We start from the raw sequence: 19,142 nt of genomic DNA on the forward strand, positions 1-19,142 counted from the left end.
GAAGTGCCTCTGGATTTTATTTTAGTTTGTGTAGTTTGCGGTTTGCTTTTATCATGTGTATGTTGTCGACAGTGTATTTCAGTCTTTTGCAGTGAGTACTAAATTTTTTTTAATCGGTATTAATTATGATAATAATAAATTTTTTATTTTCAGGTATATATCCATAGTTTACAGTCATTATGATGATAATTTAATTATAATGGCAATGCAATAGCAATGGGATTCTCAGTCTTCATCGCTAACAATCCCTTTCCCCCCGCTTAAAGTGTATTGTACAAAAAACTTTATATATTTGCATGTCGTATGGTAAATAAAATTTATTAATTACCTGGTGTCTAAGATACAGGTTACGGCTTAGTTTACACTCCAGATTTCTCACAAATTACAATACTTATATTTTTGTATAAAAGTACACAAAAATCGGTACACGTGCTGTAATTTGTAGAAGTTAAATAAACTCATTATTATTACTAATGTTAAACATAATTTGATTCAATTTGCCGCGGTGTGTAGCTAGGTATGGCGGGCGTCCATACGTCTTCCTACATAATTACATTCTTGCCACTTGACCCACGATTGTGTCTCTGCAAGTGCTGCTCAACTGGTGTAATCTTAATTAACGAAATAAATTATAAGTACCCCTAGAGATCTAATAACTCCATTGTTAGCAATATACCTTATCAGGTCTGGGGGGGGGGAAGGGATTGTTAGTCATGGGGTCAAATAGCCCTATTACTAGCAATATACCCAGTCAGGTCGACCTGCACGTGGTTCCCCCTGGAAACCATCGTGACTAATTCTTGTTTAATTCGTCAGGATGGGATTCGTCTACTTTCATCTTCATCTGTCATCCCTCACTGGTGCCCCGCCAGTGACAGGGTTACCATACCATTATCACCCATTAAAAAAAAACCCTATCAGGTCGACCTCTACGCAGTTACGTTTGGAAACCATCTTGATTAATTCTTTATGAATTCGTCGCTATGGGTCATGTTTCATGTTATTTATTTATTTAATTTATTCGGAACAACAACAGCGTTTTACATGATTAAATACATAATAATATTACCCATTTAGTAAATATTAACCAATTACGGTTATCCAGCGAAGTATATTAAAAAATATTAAAAAAAAAAAAAAAAAACTATAAGAAATGATTCCATGCTCCATTCCGTTTCTGCATGCATGCACGTTAGATCATGTTTTTCAAAACAGAGATTTAATTTTTTCCAAATTCTATTCCAGGTTACATGAACAAATAAACACGCTTGCGTCCGTAACTTGGTTTATTATATCACAGCCGTCGCAGGGTCAAGTGAATAAATTGTTTCCTGTCACTTAGGGGCATTGACAGAGCGTGTAACTATTTTAGATGTCGCGTAATATCAATGACAGGGGGGAAAGGGATCGTTAGTAATCGGGTCTGACCCATTGATAACAATACTTTAAATGAAATATTAAATTAATTAGGAATGGTAACGCATGGGAAGTATCATGGACGAAACAGTATACTCTGTTATGTCCACGGTACTGCTCATGTCTATAGGCGACGGTTACCACTTTCCATCAAGTGGACCGTCAGCTTGTTTGCCATTCTTCATGTTGTATAAAAAATACATATATTAGAATATTATATAAATATATATAAACTATAAATATAATACTTATACAATAAATGTTAAAATAAATGAATATACCACCTAAATTTTTAATGAAAAATTTAGTTTAATGATTTTAAGATTTGACAGTTCAATTAGAAAAAATGAAAAATAAAGATTATGACTCAAGGGAAAGAAAATATAATTTAAACTTTTTCTTAAAAGAGGTAATAGAAGGACCATCTTGTATGTAGGAAGGGAGTTTGTTCTGTATATATAAAAATATACAGAAATTTATTTTATATTTTAGTTTACCAGTAACAGTCCAGTAATATCTAATCATATTGTAATGGGGTTATTTTTTTTGATGAGTGAAAATGGTATGGTAACCCCGCCTGCGCTAACGGGATAATGACGGAGCACCAGTGAAGAGTGATAGATGAGAATGAAAACAGGCCAGTTAGCCCATCATGATGAATTCATCAGGAATTAACCATGATAGTTTCCAGGGAGAATCGCGAGGTCGACCTGGTTGGGTATATTGCTAGCAATGGGATTCTCAGTCTCCATTACTAACAATCCCTTTGCCCCCTTAATGGGGTTATTACAGATTATTATTATATCGTATAAGTGTAATATTATTTCTCACAATTGTATTGATTGGTTATATCAATTCAAAATCACCAATAACATTATTGATAATTTATTATCATTCACATCTGTCCGTACGTATTTCCTTGTTTATTTCCTTATAATATTATATGTACTATAACCTAATGGCACATTTTTATTAATTGCCATATCAATTGTTAATAATTCACTGCTTAATATAGATCTAAAATAAAAGGCAGTTTTGCTAGTATTTGCCAAATTTGGCAGGTGGGTTGGCAAACGCAGTTTTTTTTAATTCATGATAATGGATTATTAACGGTAACTCCGCTTGTGCTAACGGTATACACTGGCGGGACACCAGTGACGGATGATAGGTGAGGATGAAACAGGTCAGTTGGCCCATAATGATGAATTCATAAAAAAACAATCAAGATGGTTTCCAGGGGAACCGCGTGGAGGCCGACCTGATAAGGTATATTGGTAGCAATGGGACCTCTACTCCCATAACTAACAATCCCTTTCCTCCCGGCAAAAGCAGTTAGCCTCTGATGTTTTATAAAGGACGCTACTGCTCATCACTGGACCATCGCCTCATACGACACCAACGGGAAAGGAAGGGGTGGCCCATTCTATGCAGGGACCTACACGGGTTTTTTTTTAATTAATACCGTAGTTTATTAATAAAAATGAACTAATAATTAATAATTAAAATCTACCGCACCATGTCAGTATGGGAGTCTCGGTACCTTTTGTTTTTTTTTTTTGGTTAATTCAACTTTGTTTTTAATTTGTCCGATGTAAATTTATCATTCTCGAAAAGTGCTGACAATTTATTAGCCATTGTGAATTGTGATACTCTGTAGCAGCTCTATTAATATGTTAATATCACTTTTATCTAAGATTATTAATTAGATAGATAAAAAAAATATATAGGTAATAAACAATATAATTTGTTTTAGTGTACGAAATTATATAGGCACGGTGTACATATTCAAATAGTTTGAATTTTTATTTATAAACGAATCATTATAAAGTAAATAAATATTGACGATGCACTTGTTTATATCGGTCATACTAACTGCGTGTGCTGTTCTGTTGCTATTTTCTTCTATAATTATAGTTTGGACTATACACGCTATATATTGGCTAAGTAAGTAGATATTCATTTTTTTAATAAATCTCAGCGATGTTTTGTTTTTTTATGAGTGAAAATGGTATGGATGGGTGAAAGTGGTATGTTTTTTTTTAGTTTATTCAGTGAAGCAGTTGTGTTTGCACGGCCTGTTTCGCTTTAAAGGGTGGGATATGGCAGTGAATTTACAGGGTACAGAGAAATAATACCTGACTCTTCAGGAACGGCAACGCATGGGGGATATCATGGGCGAAACAGTATACTCTGTTATGTCCATGGTACTGCTCATGTCTATAGGCGACGGTTACCATTTTCCATCAAGCGGGCCGTCAGCTTGTTTGCCATGCTAAGTTGCGTAATCAAAACCTATAGAAGGCTTCATTATCAACAATTACCGTGAACAATGTTTTATTTTCCCTTCAAACATCGCTGAGAGGGGGGAAAGGGATTGTTAGTAATGGAGACTGAGAATCCCATTGGTAACAATATACCCAACCAGGTCGACCTCCTCGCGGTTCTCCCTGGAAACTATCATGGTTAATTCCTGATGAATTCATCATGATGGGCTAACTGGCCTGTTTTTATTCTCATCTATCACTCTTCACTGGTGCTCCGCCAGCGTATCCCGTTAGCGCAGACGGGGTTACCATACCATTTTCACCTATCAAAAAAAAACTGCAGTTGCTCATCCGCCTGTCACGCGTGCCAACTACTGGCAAAACTCTCCGATAGGGGGAGTCTTATATCCAGCAGTGGACAGTTAAAGCTGATATTATAATGATGTACCCCAAGAACATAAGTCGGTGTACTATTCCATTTTCATATATAAAACGTCATAACATCCCACTGTTGGGCATAGTCCTCCCTGTAAGTGGGAGATAACATACCAGATGTCTTTAAATCTCTTACTAAATCCTAAGAATTGTTGGCGTTAGGATGTTCTATTTTTACTCGAACACAATCATTTAAATTCATTTATTCGGACATCTGATAAACAAATTGTTCTTAACTAGCAGTTTCCTGCGGCTTGGTCCACTCGAGTGATTATCCATCTTATCTTACTTCCTGATTAAAATAAAGAATTACTTAGAATATATATTGGATTTTTTTTTTTTTATTTTTACAAAAAGATTTTTTTTTAAGTTTTATTTTTTTTTATACAACTTAGAATGGCAAACAAGCTGACGGCCCACCTGATGGAAAGTGGTAACCGTTGCCTATAGACATGAGCTGTACCATGGACATAACAGAGTATACTGTTTCGCCCATGATACCCCCCATGCGTTGCCATTCCTGAGCACTCAGGTGTTATTCCTCTGTACCCAGTAAATTCACGTCATATCCCACCCTTCAAACCGAAACACAGCCATGCAAACATGCTTCACGGTTGAAACACGAATGGGACAGAGGTACCCAAGCAATCGATTTTTGTACAAAGTCTCTCTCTGGTGTCTGTCTGTCTGTCTGCACAGTGTGTCCGAAGATAGACCCATCTTATATAGTATATGCCTTATTTATTAATATAATAATTAATCTTTTGCGTTAAAATAAAAAATAATACAATTTCTAACATCAATATTTGATTGAAATATTTGAATATGCAATTAGGAGTACCTTGTTTGAACTTTAACAAATAATTGAAAATTGCCGAGTCGGTTCAGCGCAAAACTCGAGTAGTGCTTAGCAATGCATTTAGCGGTCTCTTTTTTGTTAATTTATAAAGATTGCAAATAATTTGCAATATTAGCGATGTTATATACCTATATTGTATTACTCAATCGTAACAGGACGGTTTCATTTGGAATACATTGCACGTATTATTAGTCATCTAAGAGTCAGTGACTAGCATGCCTCTTGTCAGTTAAATAGTGCGCGTAGCAAAATACATTTCGTATTATATGTATGTATGTATGTATTATTATTATTTTCCCTTTTTAATAGTTTCCTTATAAGAGCGGATGATCACTCAACCTTATGCCACTTGATTTATCCCCTGTTACGATCACTCGTCTGCACAGTCGCGTCCCTAATAGATGTCACTGGTGTTTATTTAATTTAACCAAACTATTTGGTATGTATTATTTATTTATTTATTTATAGTAAGCCTTTGGTAAGCCTTATAAGTTTACCAATGCACACAAAAATAATAAGAGAATTAAATAATATAAATAAAACATTAATAGAAAAATTACAGTAATTATATTATATAATAAAACATTGACGGTTTAAGTTTGCTTTTATTTTTTCACCGCTCTTAAATAATGTGGCAAAATTATTACTTTACCTAATTAAATATTAAAATAAATTTGTTTTACTTTTATTTACATATATATTTGACGAAATTTATTTTGTTTTTTTTTTTTATTATAATTTTAGTGTTGTGAATGTGTGATTGTATTTTAAAAAGAGAAAATGTGTAACGTTGTAATAGGCTGCAACATTGAGGAAAAATTTAAGAATTATTACTAATAGAAAGTTTACCTTGTTTATTAAAACATTAAAACAACAAATAATTGAATTATTCATTGAAGTGATTATAAGAACAATTGATAAGATAGTGTATTAAATTTAAGAGATAATTTCACTGTGTCCGTGCAAAGTGTTTTATTACGAGTGTTACAATGTTGAAAATGGATGTAGTTGCGACCGTGATGGTCGGTGTATTTATTGTTATGTGTTTATATTTGTTTTGGATGTGGTTTTGCTTCGGAACGTGTGTTATAAGGAGTAAGTTTGCATATAATATATGAGTAGGAATATATATTTATATTATTATATGTATCACATCTCCCATATTTAGAACTAACAAAATTTTTCATCGTGCCTCCCACCAAATTGTTTATAATTACTCCTCTCCATATAAAAGTTGTCTGGAAGAGATCGCTTTAAGCGATAAGGTCGCCCATTGTTTTCTCATTGTGATTATTTCTTGTAATTATTTATATTTATAATAAGTTTACTATTGTAATCTTTTGGAGGAAACAATAAAGAGTATCTGTTTATATCTATGTACCTATAATAATAATAATAAATTCTTTATTAAAGTTACCGGGACCAACGCTTTTTTTTATTTTATTAATTATTAAAATTACATTTATAGTTGGATACTTTCTATGCCACTGCATGTATGCAAATAAGTAATTAACAGGTACTTGAATTTACAATCTGTTGTTGATGCAACTAAATATATAGTAATTTTAGACAAAATACATTTAAATAAATACACATATTGTTAACAGAGATTTAAAAAAGTAACTGTTGAATCTCTTGCGGGCTCTTCTTAGCAGATAAAAACTTTGCAAACTCTGTGTTAATAAAAAAATGAAAATTTTAAAGTGCTTAGTAAACTATATATATATATATATATATATATATATATATATATATATATATATATATATATATATATATATATATATATATAAATGTTTGATTTGTAATCTTACAAGAAAGATATATGTATATATGCCAATTTGTTACTTTAAATTTATAGAAACGTCATTCACTTTTTTAATGTATTTAATATCCCACGAATGTTATGCAGAGCAGTTATTGGAGTGCAAATTTAATGCCATTTTATGTAATATTTATTTTATAAATGTATTGATTTGTAATCTGTTGCCTTGCTATAAAGAAATAAATATATGTATATATAGTCTATTTGAATTAGAATTTACGAAGAAGAAAGAAGAAACGATTTTCACTATCACTTTATAATAATTATACCTACAATTTCACTGCAATATCCCACACAAATGCTTCACGACAGAAACATGAATGAGACAGAGGTACCCAAGCAAACGAGTTTTGTACAAAGTCTCCCTCCGGTAACCAGCACGAGATATTTTCTTATGTACTGTGTAGTAGGCAGTTAAATAAACAGTAAAAATAAACATACAAAGATAAATTCTTTATAGGATAAACCCAACTGGGCAGGTTAAAAGATTATTCATACGTACTTTAATGAACGCTCAATTAATAGTAGCACATAATAAGTGCTTTTATTTATTGTAAAAAGTATCGCATCTCAGACTTTTTTAGAGTAATAATGCATTTATAAATTAATCCAATTTTTTTTTTATGTCTTTTATATTGTTTGCGTCTTCTAATACAGAGTCCATAATGATTTATCCTTAATGTGTAATACTTATTAAATTGAAATATGAATTTTTTTTAATGGATGATAATGGAATGGTAACCCCACCCGCGCTATCGGTACCAGTGAAGGATGACAGGTGAGGATGAAGCAGGTCAGTTAGCCCATCGTGACGAATTCAACAAGAATTGTTCACGATGGTTTCCAGGGGGAACCACGTGGAGGTCGACCTAATAAGGCATATTGCTAGCAATGGGGCTGTCAAACTCCATTGCTAACAATTATTTTCCCCCCTGAAATATGAATTAAATATAGTATTTCTTTAAGTGGTAGAATCCGAAACGAGGATATCCGCAAAAGAATTAAAGTAACCGACATAGCCCGAAGGATAAGTAAGCTGAAGTGGCAATGTGTTGATTACATAGTTCGAAGAGTCGACAACCGGTGGGGAAGAAAGGTTCTTGAGTGGCGACCGCATACAAGTAAACGCAGTGTAGGACGACCCTCCACTAGATGGGTTGACGACTTGAAATGCATTACAGGGAATTAGTGGATGCAGGTGGGTCAGGACCGTTTATGGCAGTGTATAGGGGAGGCCTATGTCCAGCAGTGGACGGATATTGGCTGAAATGGTGATAACGATGTTGACGAATTGAAATATTTATAAATAAAGTTTAATAAATTATAATCTATCCAGACAGCTATGGCCGGAATGAGCGGATAATTATGATAACAGTTATCAGATTCGATATCGATTTATCGGCTCTTATCAATATAATACACCTGCTTGCTTATGTAGAGAGAGCGTGTACTTCAATATAGAACTATATTTAGGCGATACATTGTTTTTACAGGGGGGAAAGGGATTGTTAGCAATGGAGTTTGCCAGCACCATTGCTAGCAATATGCCCTATTAGGTCGACTTTGACGTGGATCTCCCTGGAAACCATCGTGAACAATTCTTGTTAAATTCATCACGATGGGCTAACTGAACTACTTCATCCTCACTTATCATCCCTCACTGGTGCCTTGACGGTGTATACCGATAGCGCGGACGGGGTTACCACACCATTATCACCCATTAAAAAAAAAACCCTATCAGGCCTATATAAATATAAAGCCCTATATATATATATATATATATATATATATATATATATATATATATATATATATATATATATATATACCCATGGTCACCCACAACGCCAACGCTATTGCAGGTGTGCTGTCGGCCTTTTAAAAAGGAATATGCTATGTTATTGATTGAATTTAGTTTTAGTAAATAGCACCTAACTTCATGGCGATACAGCCCGATCAGCCACGCGCTCGCAACCCAACACCGCGGCACGATCATCCATATAGGGATCGGAATTTTTAGAAGATCGTATAACGATGCAGTATTAATTTTGTCTAATGAGAGCAGTTGCTAGATTGGTTTAGATATTACATCTAAATATAGGCCTCCGCATAGACTGCCATAACGAAGGATCCTGAGCTCTTAATGTTTTTGAGGTCGTCGCTCCAATTGGTAGGGGGTCCTACACTGCGTTACCCTGTACGGAGATGCTATTCAAAAAATTTTTCGTCCCTATCTGTTGCCGGTTCTTCGAGTTATGTGACTAGCTCATTACCATTTCAGCTTAGTTATCCTTTTGGGGTATGTCGGTTACTGGGTTTTCTACTGATTGCCCCTTTTCGTATTATATCACACAAAGAAATCTGAGCCATACGGGTATTTGGCATGCAGTATCATATCTCAGTTCTGTAGGTCATCATTGTCCAGGCAACACGCACCGGTTTCAAATTTCAAAATTTGAAGACGAGGTTTTCGTCTTTACTTTTTGAAATATTTTGGATGTGAAGACGTCGCATTGCGTGATGTAGCGCGGTGCTTGTGTGAATCTGTACGCAGCACTTTAGCAAAGCGCTATGGTACTTTGGTACCAATGCAATGGGTAACATAAACTTATAACCCATCACCCAAACTTCATAGTTTACGTAAATGATCGCATTATCCCGGTTATATGGTCTGATATGATCCCGGAAAATCCTTGTGACGAAATAGTGAATGCAATCCAGTTTAGAGAACTATTAGTAGTAACCGTACGTTTGCAGTTTGGGCATCGAACGGTTATCTATTAATTTGTCTGAAAATACCTCATTTAGAGGCGAAACACGCGTCGCAAAACGTGCGTGAACGGAATGGCGGTCGGAGTTTGCTGATAATAGTAGTCAATCGTCGAGTGTTGGCAGTCGCACGCATAGGACATGGTATGAATTAAACAAAATCATTCTAATCAAGTATTCAGTGACCTCATCTGATCAATCTTCCTCACTTTTCATCCCTCAGTAGTCAGCATAAACCATAATAACATAGCGACGGAGTTACCATTGTATAAAAAAAATCCTATGAATCGGTAACTTTTTTTAATTGATGATAATGGAATGGTTACCCCATCTGCGCTAACGGTATACACAAACGGGGCACCAGTGACAGGTGAAAGGTGAGAGTGAAAAGGCAGAAAATGGTAACCATGGCTTATAGACACGAATGATACCATAAACGTCCTGTTTTTTTTTTAATGGGTGAAAATGGAACGGTATACACCGACGGAGCACCAGTAAAGGATGATAGGTGAGGATAAAACAGGTCAGTTAGCCCATCGTGATGAATACACCAGGAATTCAGCACGATGGTTTCCAGGGGAGACCACGTGGAGGTGGACCTTATGGGGCATATTGCTAGCAATGGGACTGATAGTGCGCATTACTAACAATCCCTCCCCCCCCCCCGGCCAGGAATCGGTAACTTGTTTTATCGCAATGCAGATTTGCTGATTTTAATTCAAATTTCGTCCAATCGATTTGCGGCCAGTATCAGTAGTATAGTATCAGGGGCGGGCTGATGAGCTGGATGCCTAATTACACTGTTATCATCCATATCGGATAAGTGTACGTTGTTTTTTCGTACAGTACACCAGTAGATATGCGTACTTTTGTGACGTTCATCACAATATCGTGTCAAACCTGTGTTTCCACTGTTCAATGGGAAAATGATGAATAACGTCACGGGAGCGTTGATTTTTATGACCGTCAATATATTAATTATTTGGATAGTTTATGGACTTGCAGTGAGATGTTTTGGTGAGTGGTTTACCTTTAAAAATATTAGTGTTACGTCGCCGACGGCGGCAACCAGCGTTGCCAGATTGGGTGTTTTTTTTTTGCATAATTTTGGGTAAAAAATTTTCTACTTGTGAATCTTTGGAAAAATGGAATTCTTGGAGAAATATTTGGAGAAAAGTGAAAGGTGGTTCGAGAAATTTAAGTAATTTTTTTTATGTAAAATTCTCAATTTGAATGATAGTGACAAAATAGTCTAATAGTTGGAATAGGTTTGTCGGAGGTTTTAGTTTTCATTAATAAGGGAGTAACTCTGTAATTGTAACTCTTAACTCTGCACAAGTATGTAAAGTACATTACAGTAAAACATATGACTGAAAGTGCATAATGGAAAGGGAAGGAGAGAGAAAAATATAGAAGGAATGCTCTTTTTTTCGTCGTGAAACGTGGTGAAACGTAGTGAAAAACGATAATACTTTGTGATAAAAGTCCTAAAACTCATTCTCTCGTTCTCTCTCGTTTTTTTGTTTTGTTATATTTTATATGTCTTTTTGTTACTTATAAAAAATATTCTATACAATGTGGTATTGTAGCAAAAAAATAAATAAAAATTTGGGGAAAAATATTTGACGTTTGGGTAAAAATCAAACTTTGCATCTGGCAACCCTGGCGATAGATTCGTACCCTGCCACGTTGAACTGTGCTATGTTCGACGAAATATGGGCGTACCGAGTGTCACGTTCATCGCAGCGGTAACAGTCGTCCAATGCATTTAACTGGGGGGAAGGGATTGTTAGTAATGGGGAGGTTGGTTCCCATTGCTATCAATATACCCTATCAGGTCGACCTCTACGCAGTTCCCCCTGAAAACCATCGTGTTTGATTTTTTTCGTCACAATGGGCTAACTGACCTGTTTCATCCTCACCTATCATTCTTCACTGGTGTCCCGCCAGCGTATACCGATAGCGCAGACGGAGTAACCACTCCATTATCATCCATTTAAAAAAAATACAAGCCGACTGCCCACTTAATGGAAACTGGTGGTGAGAAAGGGATTGTTAGTAATGGAGACTGAGAATCCCATTGCTAGCAATATACCCAACCAGGTCGACCTCCTCGCGGTTCTCCCTGGAAACTATCGTGGTTAATTCCTGATGAATTCATCATGATGGGCTAACTGGCCTGTTTTCATTCTCATCTATCACCCTTCACTGGTGCTCCGCCAGCGTATCCCGTTAGCGCAGGCGGGGTTACCATACCATTTTTACTCATCAAAGAAAAAAAAAATGGAAACTGGTAACCGTCTACGAAACTTCTCGTCGTTTACAGGTGTGTTCATGACTGAAGTTATTTTTTGCGAGACAGTATTTACTTGTACATTTAATATTTATTTCGTCATCTTCTATAGCTAATAATTTGAATGTAGGTTGCTGGGTAAATATGCATATTAGGTATTTGAAGCGTATTTTAACACTGTACTTTGTTGCCACTTTATCGCTTACGATAAATGTCAAAGTAGAGGATTAATTAAGATTTGATTGGATATTCAAATTATGATATTATATTGCCAATGCCGTATTTAAAAAAAAAATATTAGTCGATCTATCTGTATATTTTATTTATATCATGAATAAGTAATCGCTACAACATTTTTTATTTTTATTTTCATAGTTAACACGACCGTATTATCGCATATTTATTTATTTATTTATTAAATACAAAAAATTTACAACAGCGAGTACATTGGATACGATTGATTGAATTAAATGTTTAAATAAAAAATTTGGTGTATGTTTTATACTGATATCTAGTCCGCGCCCGGTGAAGCTGTAAAGGCCATCTGCGGCCAACAGCAAAAACGGTACGAAAAAAAATGATATCTAGTCGTGAAGAAAAATCCACGTGTATAAAGTCGAGGGCAAAAGCTAGTTTCTATATTATTATTATTATTATTACGTTTGTTATCTTTTTTTTTTAAATGAAATACACACCTAATTATAATCCATAGGCCTTGTGTAACAATCTCCATAGATTCGTGCATGCGATACGATAATTAAGACTGTCAGTATCAGAACAAGCTGCATTGAGCGCTTATCATGGATATGTCTCCTCCATACTTTCACATGGATTACTAATATGGGGAAACTCTACAGAAATTTCCAGAGCATATGTTGTGCAAAAGAAGTGTGTTATAGCTATATGTGGTGCAAAAACTAGAGAAAGTTATCGCCCTCTTTTTAAGAAATTAAATATTCTTCCACGGCCATGTATGTACATTAGAGACCTTTGTATATTTGTAAGGGAACATGCTGGCTATTTCAAAAGAGTATCGGACTCGAAAATACGTGTAACTAGACCAAACGACAAATTATGTGTACCAAAGTGTAGGTTAGATTTACATAAAAGAAATGCATATTGTATGGCTATTAAAGTTTACAATCATCTACCAAATTACATTAGAGAAATAACAGCTCACACAGTGTTCAAACATGAACTTAGGAATTGGCTGTTATGTAATAATTTTTATACCATTAATGAATATTTTACTAAAAAAACAAATGTACTTGACAGTCTATACTGGAGATGTGATTGACACTTTGGCTCTTATGTTTTCTTTTCTATTTACTGTAATAAATTATGTGTTAAACAGAATGACTATTAAGGGGAAATATAATTTAGAATTACGTAAATTTTTCATATTGTTAATAATTTGCACGCCTACATAGAGGCAGAAAGTATATGGGAAATGTAAACCTCTTTCATCTAAAAACTACTTACATTCTAGCAAAGTAAATTCATTTCATTTCATTTCATCCAGAAGTGTGAACAAAATCCCATTATAAGAGTTCCCTTCGTGCGAGATCCTTTCGTGCAGTAGACTCACCATCAGGACCGCTAGCTTGCTTGACTCTTTGCCAATAAGAAGGATTAGAAGGTATTACTGTGACGTACAAATATACATATCTAATTTTAGTTGTTATACTCGTAAGTAATAAATATAGATAATTTATTCAGAGTTTGTTCTTTTCAGTTTTGGTTGTAATGTTTTATGTATTTGTTGTTAAGCGTGTTGAGTTTCCCATCCGAGAAATAGGTATTGGCGACCCGCACGCATGCTAAAGGTAAAGGAGTTAAGGGGCCGCCTGAAAATGAGCGCTATATAGGTACATCTCGCTGGAGATGTACATATATAGCAACAGCTGAGGCGGCTCCTATTACCAGCAACATTATTTTTTTATTTTTATTGTTTTAATTATCTATCTAATAAGTGGAAATTAATTATCTACGATCGTCGAGGTATTATCATTGTGCGATATATTCGTTGTTTGCTATTAGCACGCCAGTTCTGAATAATTATTCAAACATTTCAATCAAGACTTTTTTAAGTGGATTATTGTTCTTGGGAAATGCCTTATATGTCAGTGATTGAGATATTTTGGTTAATTTTAACTGTTACTTTATTGGGTATTGCAATTATAAGAATATACAGTAAGTTTGTTTAATCTTATCACCATTTCAGTTTTTTTTTTAATTTATTCCAGCAGTAAACTGTCCACTGTTGGATATAAGCATTCCCGTAAGGGGAGTTTTGCCAGTAGTTGCCAGGCTTGGCATTCGAGTTTGCAACTGTAGTTAGGCTTTTAGAGATGTTTTAAGAGGGACGCTGCTGCTTGTCCTCTCTTAGTCGCCTCTTACGACACTCACGGGAGAGGAAGGGGTAGCCTATTCTATGCCGGGACCACACGGCGACACAGTCATTCGTAGTAAACATTTTTTTAAATGGTGAGAATGGAATGGTAACCCCACCTGCGCTATTGGTATATGCTGGCGAGGTACTAGTAAGAGAAGTTTTAAATGGACGATGATGGAACGGTAATCCCACCTGTGCTAACGGGGCGCCAGTGAAGGATGATAGGTGTGGATGAAAAGGCAGATCAGTTAGCCTATCGTGATGAATTCACTTGAAATTATATACGATAGTTTCCAGGGGGAACCGCGAGGTGGTCGACCCGGTAGGGTGTATTGCTAACAGTGGGGCTACTAATTCCCATTATTAACAATCTTTTCTCCCCCCAAAGGGTAAATGCTGACGGGGCACCAGTGATGGATGATAGGTGATAATGAAAAGGCAGGTCAGTTAGCCCATCGTGATGAAAACATATAGAATCCAGCACGATGGTTTCCAGGGGACCCACGTGGAGGTCGACTTGAGATAGTATATTGCTAGCAATGGGGCTGGTAGTTCGCATTACTAACAATCCCTTCCCCCCTGTGCGAACAGGGTCAGTACTCTGTGTTAACCTATAATATTAAGAAACAAAGCTATAGCTCATGCGGGGTTGCCATTTCATTATCATGCATAAAAAATGCATCATTGCCATTATGAAAAAAAAATAAAAATAGGTAGATAACATTATAATTGCATATTATCAACAACTAATTTATCAAATCGCCATTTTCTTTATATAATCCTTGATTTTATTTCATTCAATCATTAGCATTGTACAGTGTACAATTAAATAGTTTATCTTTCAATTATTACGAGTATATAGAACGTACCGATATTTTTTGTTCTAATATTATTGTGTCTATTTAAGAAATGTCATATTACGATCCAAGGTTAACACAATTGATATTTGGAATCATTTTGTGCTTCATACTGTTTGCAATTGCTATTTATAATGCATTACGTAAGTTTGTTTATTATGTATATAATGTATATTTATGTATTTTTGTATATTTATGTATATGTGTATATATATGTACATGTGTATATTTATGTATATCTGTAATATTGGCGTGTAGTTCCTGTATAGAATAGGCCACTCTTTTCTTTCCCATCGGTGTCGTAACAGTGAGACTAAGGAGGGCGACATTCGAGCTACATGTTCTATCAAAATTGCTAGCAATATTGCTAATATATAATACACAATCGACTTGATAGACTGTATATCCTATCAGGTCGACTTTCACACCAGTAGGCCTTGGAAAACTTGGTTAATTCTTAAATTCGTCACGGTGGGCTAACTGACACGCTTTACGCTTTCCTATCCTTCCTTAGCACACACTGGTGCTTCGCCATTGTATACCATTATCCATTTTTAACCAACTTTAAAAAGGTTGTCAATTCGGTTGTATTTTTTACGTTTGTCACCTCATAACTCTGTCAGTTCTAAACCGATTTGGAAAATTCTTTTTCTTTTGTCTGAAAAGATATGCTTACAGATTGGTCTCGTAGAAACTTTATCAAAATCGATTCAGTTGTTTAGTATTACTTTCATTAGTTTAGTATAATTAGGTTTTAAATCAGAACAACTGGTTTTATCACGATTCTAGTTGGTTTTTTTGTAGGACACAATTTTTATTTATCACCCATAAAAAACCACCAGAGGTCGTCAGTGTGGACATTAGAAAATACACTATTACAATTTTACATTGTACATTTGAGTATAAAAAACATTTCTTTATCGTATAATAATAACATTATCTGTGACTATATTAAATCGCTTATTAATCGTAAATATTTCTTATCTGTCCCTTACATTTTTTATTCTTTGTGTTTCTTGTTTTTTGATAAGTGTTGTCGTATTTTTCTTTATGAAAAATATCATTATTATATCAATAATCTATCAATAATAGAAATAAATCGAAATGAGCTTATTCGGTACCGTGTTGTTAATTGTTATATTTTTTTTATTTGTTGCTATAGTAACGGTTCACAGATTAATCGGTAAGTACTACATATGTTTAAAAAATATATCATCATATTAGCCTTTAATTGTCCACTGCTGAACATAAGACTTCCCCTTGGGGTCTTTTTTTTATACAACTTAGAATGGCAAACAAGCTGACGGCCCACCTGATGGAAAGTGGCAACCTTCGCCTATAGACATGAGCAGTACCATGGACATAACAGAGTATACTGTTTCACCCATGATACCCCCCATGCGTTGCCATTCCTGAGGACTCAGGTGTTATTCCTCTGTACCCAGTAAATTCACGCCATATCCCACCCTTCAAACCGAAACACAGCCATGCAAACACAATTGCTTCACGGTAGAAACACGAATGGGACAGAGGTATCCAAGCAATCGACTTTTGTACAAAGTCTCCCTCAGATACGCGAAAGTAAATTTTTTCATATAAATATAGATTAATAATTTACAATTAAATTACACTCCTTTCTTTCCCGTGGGTGTCGTAAGACTGTTATGTCCATGGTACTGCTCATGTCTATAGGCGACGGTTACCACTTTACATCAGTTGGGCCGTCAGCTTGTTTGCCATTCTAAGTTGTATAAAAAAAAAAAAAATATCGATATTCATAGGTGGGGGAAACCACCAACAAATACCCAAAGAGGGCTGACGTCAGGCAGGCATATCGGTATACACTGGCGGGGCACCGGTGAGAGATGATAGGTGAGAATGAAAAAGTAGGTCAATTAGCCCATCGTGATGAATTCACTTGAAATTCAGCACGATGGTTTCCAGGGGGGACCACGTGGAGGTTGACCTTTTTGGGCATATTGCTAACAATGAGACTGGTAGTGCGCATTCTTAACAACCCCCCACCCCTGTAGGCGGCCGGTTGTAAAAACTATAAGCCAAATCCTTTATTAATATGTATAAAATCATATTACGCCGACCCCAAATAATAATTGAGATAAGGGTAGGGAGATGAAGATGATGATGATATCTTGATATCGAGTAGGCCCGTTCTATGCCGGAACCACACGGCAACAATGATGATATATTACCTACTTATTATTATTTCTATATACCTACTCTACATTCTGTTACTTTGAATGTTGTTGATAAGTGCGTGTTTACACAATATTATGAAATTATTGAATATTCTTTCAGTACACCTGACTCCTCAAGAATGGCAACGCATGGGGGCTTTCATGGGCGAAACAGTATACTCTGTTATGTCCATGGTATTGCTCATGTCTATAGTCGACGGTTATCACTTTCCATTAGGTGAGCCGTCAGCTTGTTTGCCATTCTAAGTTGTATAAAAAAATATATAATTCTTTAAGTAAATTTTGGAGGTCCTGTCAGGATAATCTATTATGTGTGATCTCTCTCGGCGAGAAAGGGCACGCCAAACCCTCAAATTGTCTAAACATGCAATCGATTATTTACGTAAATCCAGTTTTGACAATAGATAACTAGAGAGATAACGTTAATATTGTACGTAAAATGTAAATTCATCTCTCGATAATAAGGAATAGAAATGAAATTTGCATAACAGTCTTTTCTGGCATGATAAAATTTTCAATCTGATCGAAATATTGAACTATTTTCATCTGAATGCGAAATCAAAGAAGATAAATCATTTAAAGTTTATGTATCAAGGTGAACAGTTACAAAAATGTGATCAAACAGTGCATTAAATTGAAATAAATTTAACAAAAGTCTAAAACAACAAAGTTAATCACAAATCTCTTATGAAAATAAGATTTTTTCGTGATAATTATATTACCAAAGTTTACTCCGGACTGTTTGTTAACAGTATTGTGTAGTGGTTACTTGGTTCAATCATTAAAAAAGAAAATAAGTGACGCGAAGAAGTAAAAGACAAAAGAAAACAAAATACTGTAATTTAACATTAAAATTCCATGAACAATTCTTTTATAATTTGTTGTACAGTATGGTATATAATTGAACATTCTAAAGTTACCCGAACTACTGTTATAATTGTGCTGATGACAAGGAATATGGCTCCGTTGACTGATGGCGTAGACTCTTCAACTTCGGAGGGGCCCAAGTTCACAGTTATCTACGTATCTGTGTTACTGACATTACTGCTTATGTCTTTCATCATTATGTGTATTAAGCTGTCGCATTTTGGTAATATCATATTTAATACAATTTATACATTTGTCCTTTTCTACATTCTTATTCCTTATTCCTCTTATTTACCAATTTCCTTTATGCATTTCCAACGTTCTGTTCCTTTTTTCCCTCAATCCTTCCCTCCGTACCGTAGGTGGTGGAAACCACCAACAAATGTATTCCCAAAGAGGGTTAACATCAGGCAGGTGGCCGGTTGTAAAACTATAAGCCAAATCTTTTTGTAATATGGATACAAAACATTATGTCGACCCCAAATAATAATTGGGATAAGGCTAGGAAGATGATCATCTTTAATAACATTTCTATTAGCAGTATTACAATTGTTATGTTATTTAAGTTAATTAGTTATAGCAGTAACTATTTTAATATAGATTGAGGGAGATTTTGTGCAAAGGTCGTTTACCATACCATCTACCGTAGAGACACCTGAGCCTCTATTGTACTCGTCTTCTACTGTTAAAGAGCTTTTCTTGTATATTTGTGTTTTGGTTTAAAGATGGTAGTATAGCACTATGCTACTCAGAAATGGTAACGTATAACAGGTTCCATGGACGCTGCAGTAATTTTAACGACGTTTGTGATGCTGTTTATAGGTAGTTGTCTGTGGGTAGTTATACTTCTGTCAAGTGAGTCATCAGCTTGTATGCTACTTCATGTTTTACAAAAATACTAATTAGAGTTATTACAATCAACAGAAACACATCTGAAACTTTTTTT

General features: G+C 35.1%; 1 protein-coding gene across 13 annotated transcripts in view; it reads left to right on the plus strand.

Annotated features, from left to right (window-relative positions):
- The window catches only part of LOC113509379 (uncharacterized), a 57,349-nt gene that overhangs the window by 27,669 nt on the left and 10,538 nt on the right, over positions 1-19,142 (plus strand). The window contains exon 1 of one of the 13 annotated variants that reach the window (XM_026892708.3): positions 3,219-3,360. The exons of 5 other annotated variants lie outside the window; for them this stretch is intronic. In XM_026892708.3, coding sequence (XP_026748509.2) covers positions 3,261-3,360 — 100 coding nt within the window. In that variant the 5' untranslated portion in view covers positions 3,219-3,260. Of the gene's footprint in view, positions 1-3,218; positions 3,361-5,301; positions 5,414-5,913; positions 6,070-10,342; positions 10,586-13,863; positions 14,055-15,101; positions 15,257-16,157; positions 16,297-17,969; positions 18,420-19,142 lie in introns of those variants that run through there. 7 more of the 13 variants (XM_026892709.3, XM_026892707.3, XM_026892710.3 and 4 more) reach the window with 7 other exon arrangements.

Source organism: Galleria mellonella, unplaced genomic scaffold, assembly GCF_026898425.1.
Source record: "Galleria mellonella isolate WM207_F2 unplaced genomic scaffold, CSIRO_AGI_GalMel_v1 utg571, whole genome shotgun sequence".
Lineage (NCBI taxonomy): Eukaryota > Metazoa > Arthropoda > Insecta > Lepidoptera > Pyralidae > Galleria > Galleria mellonella.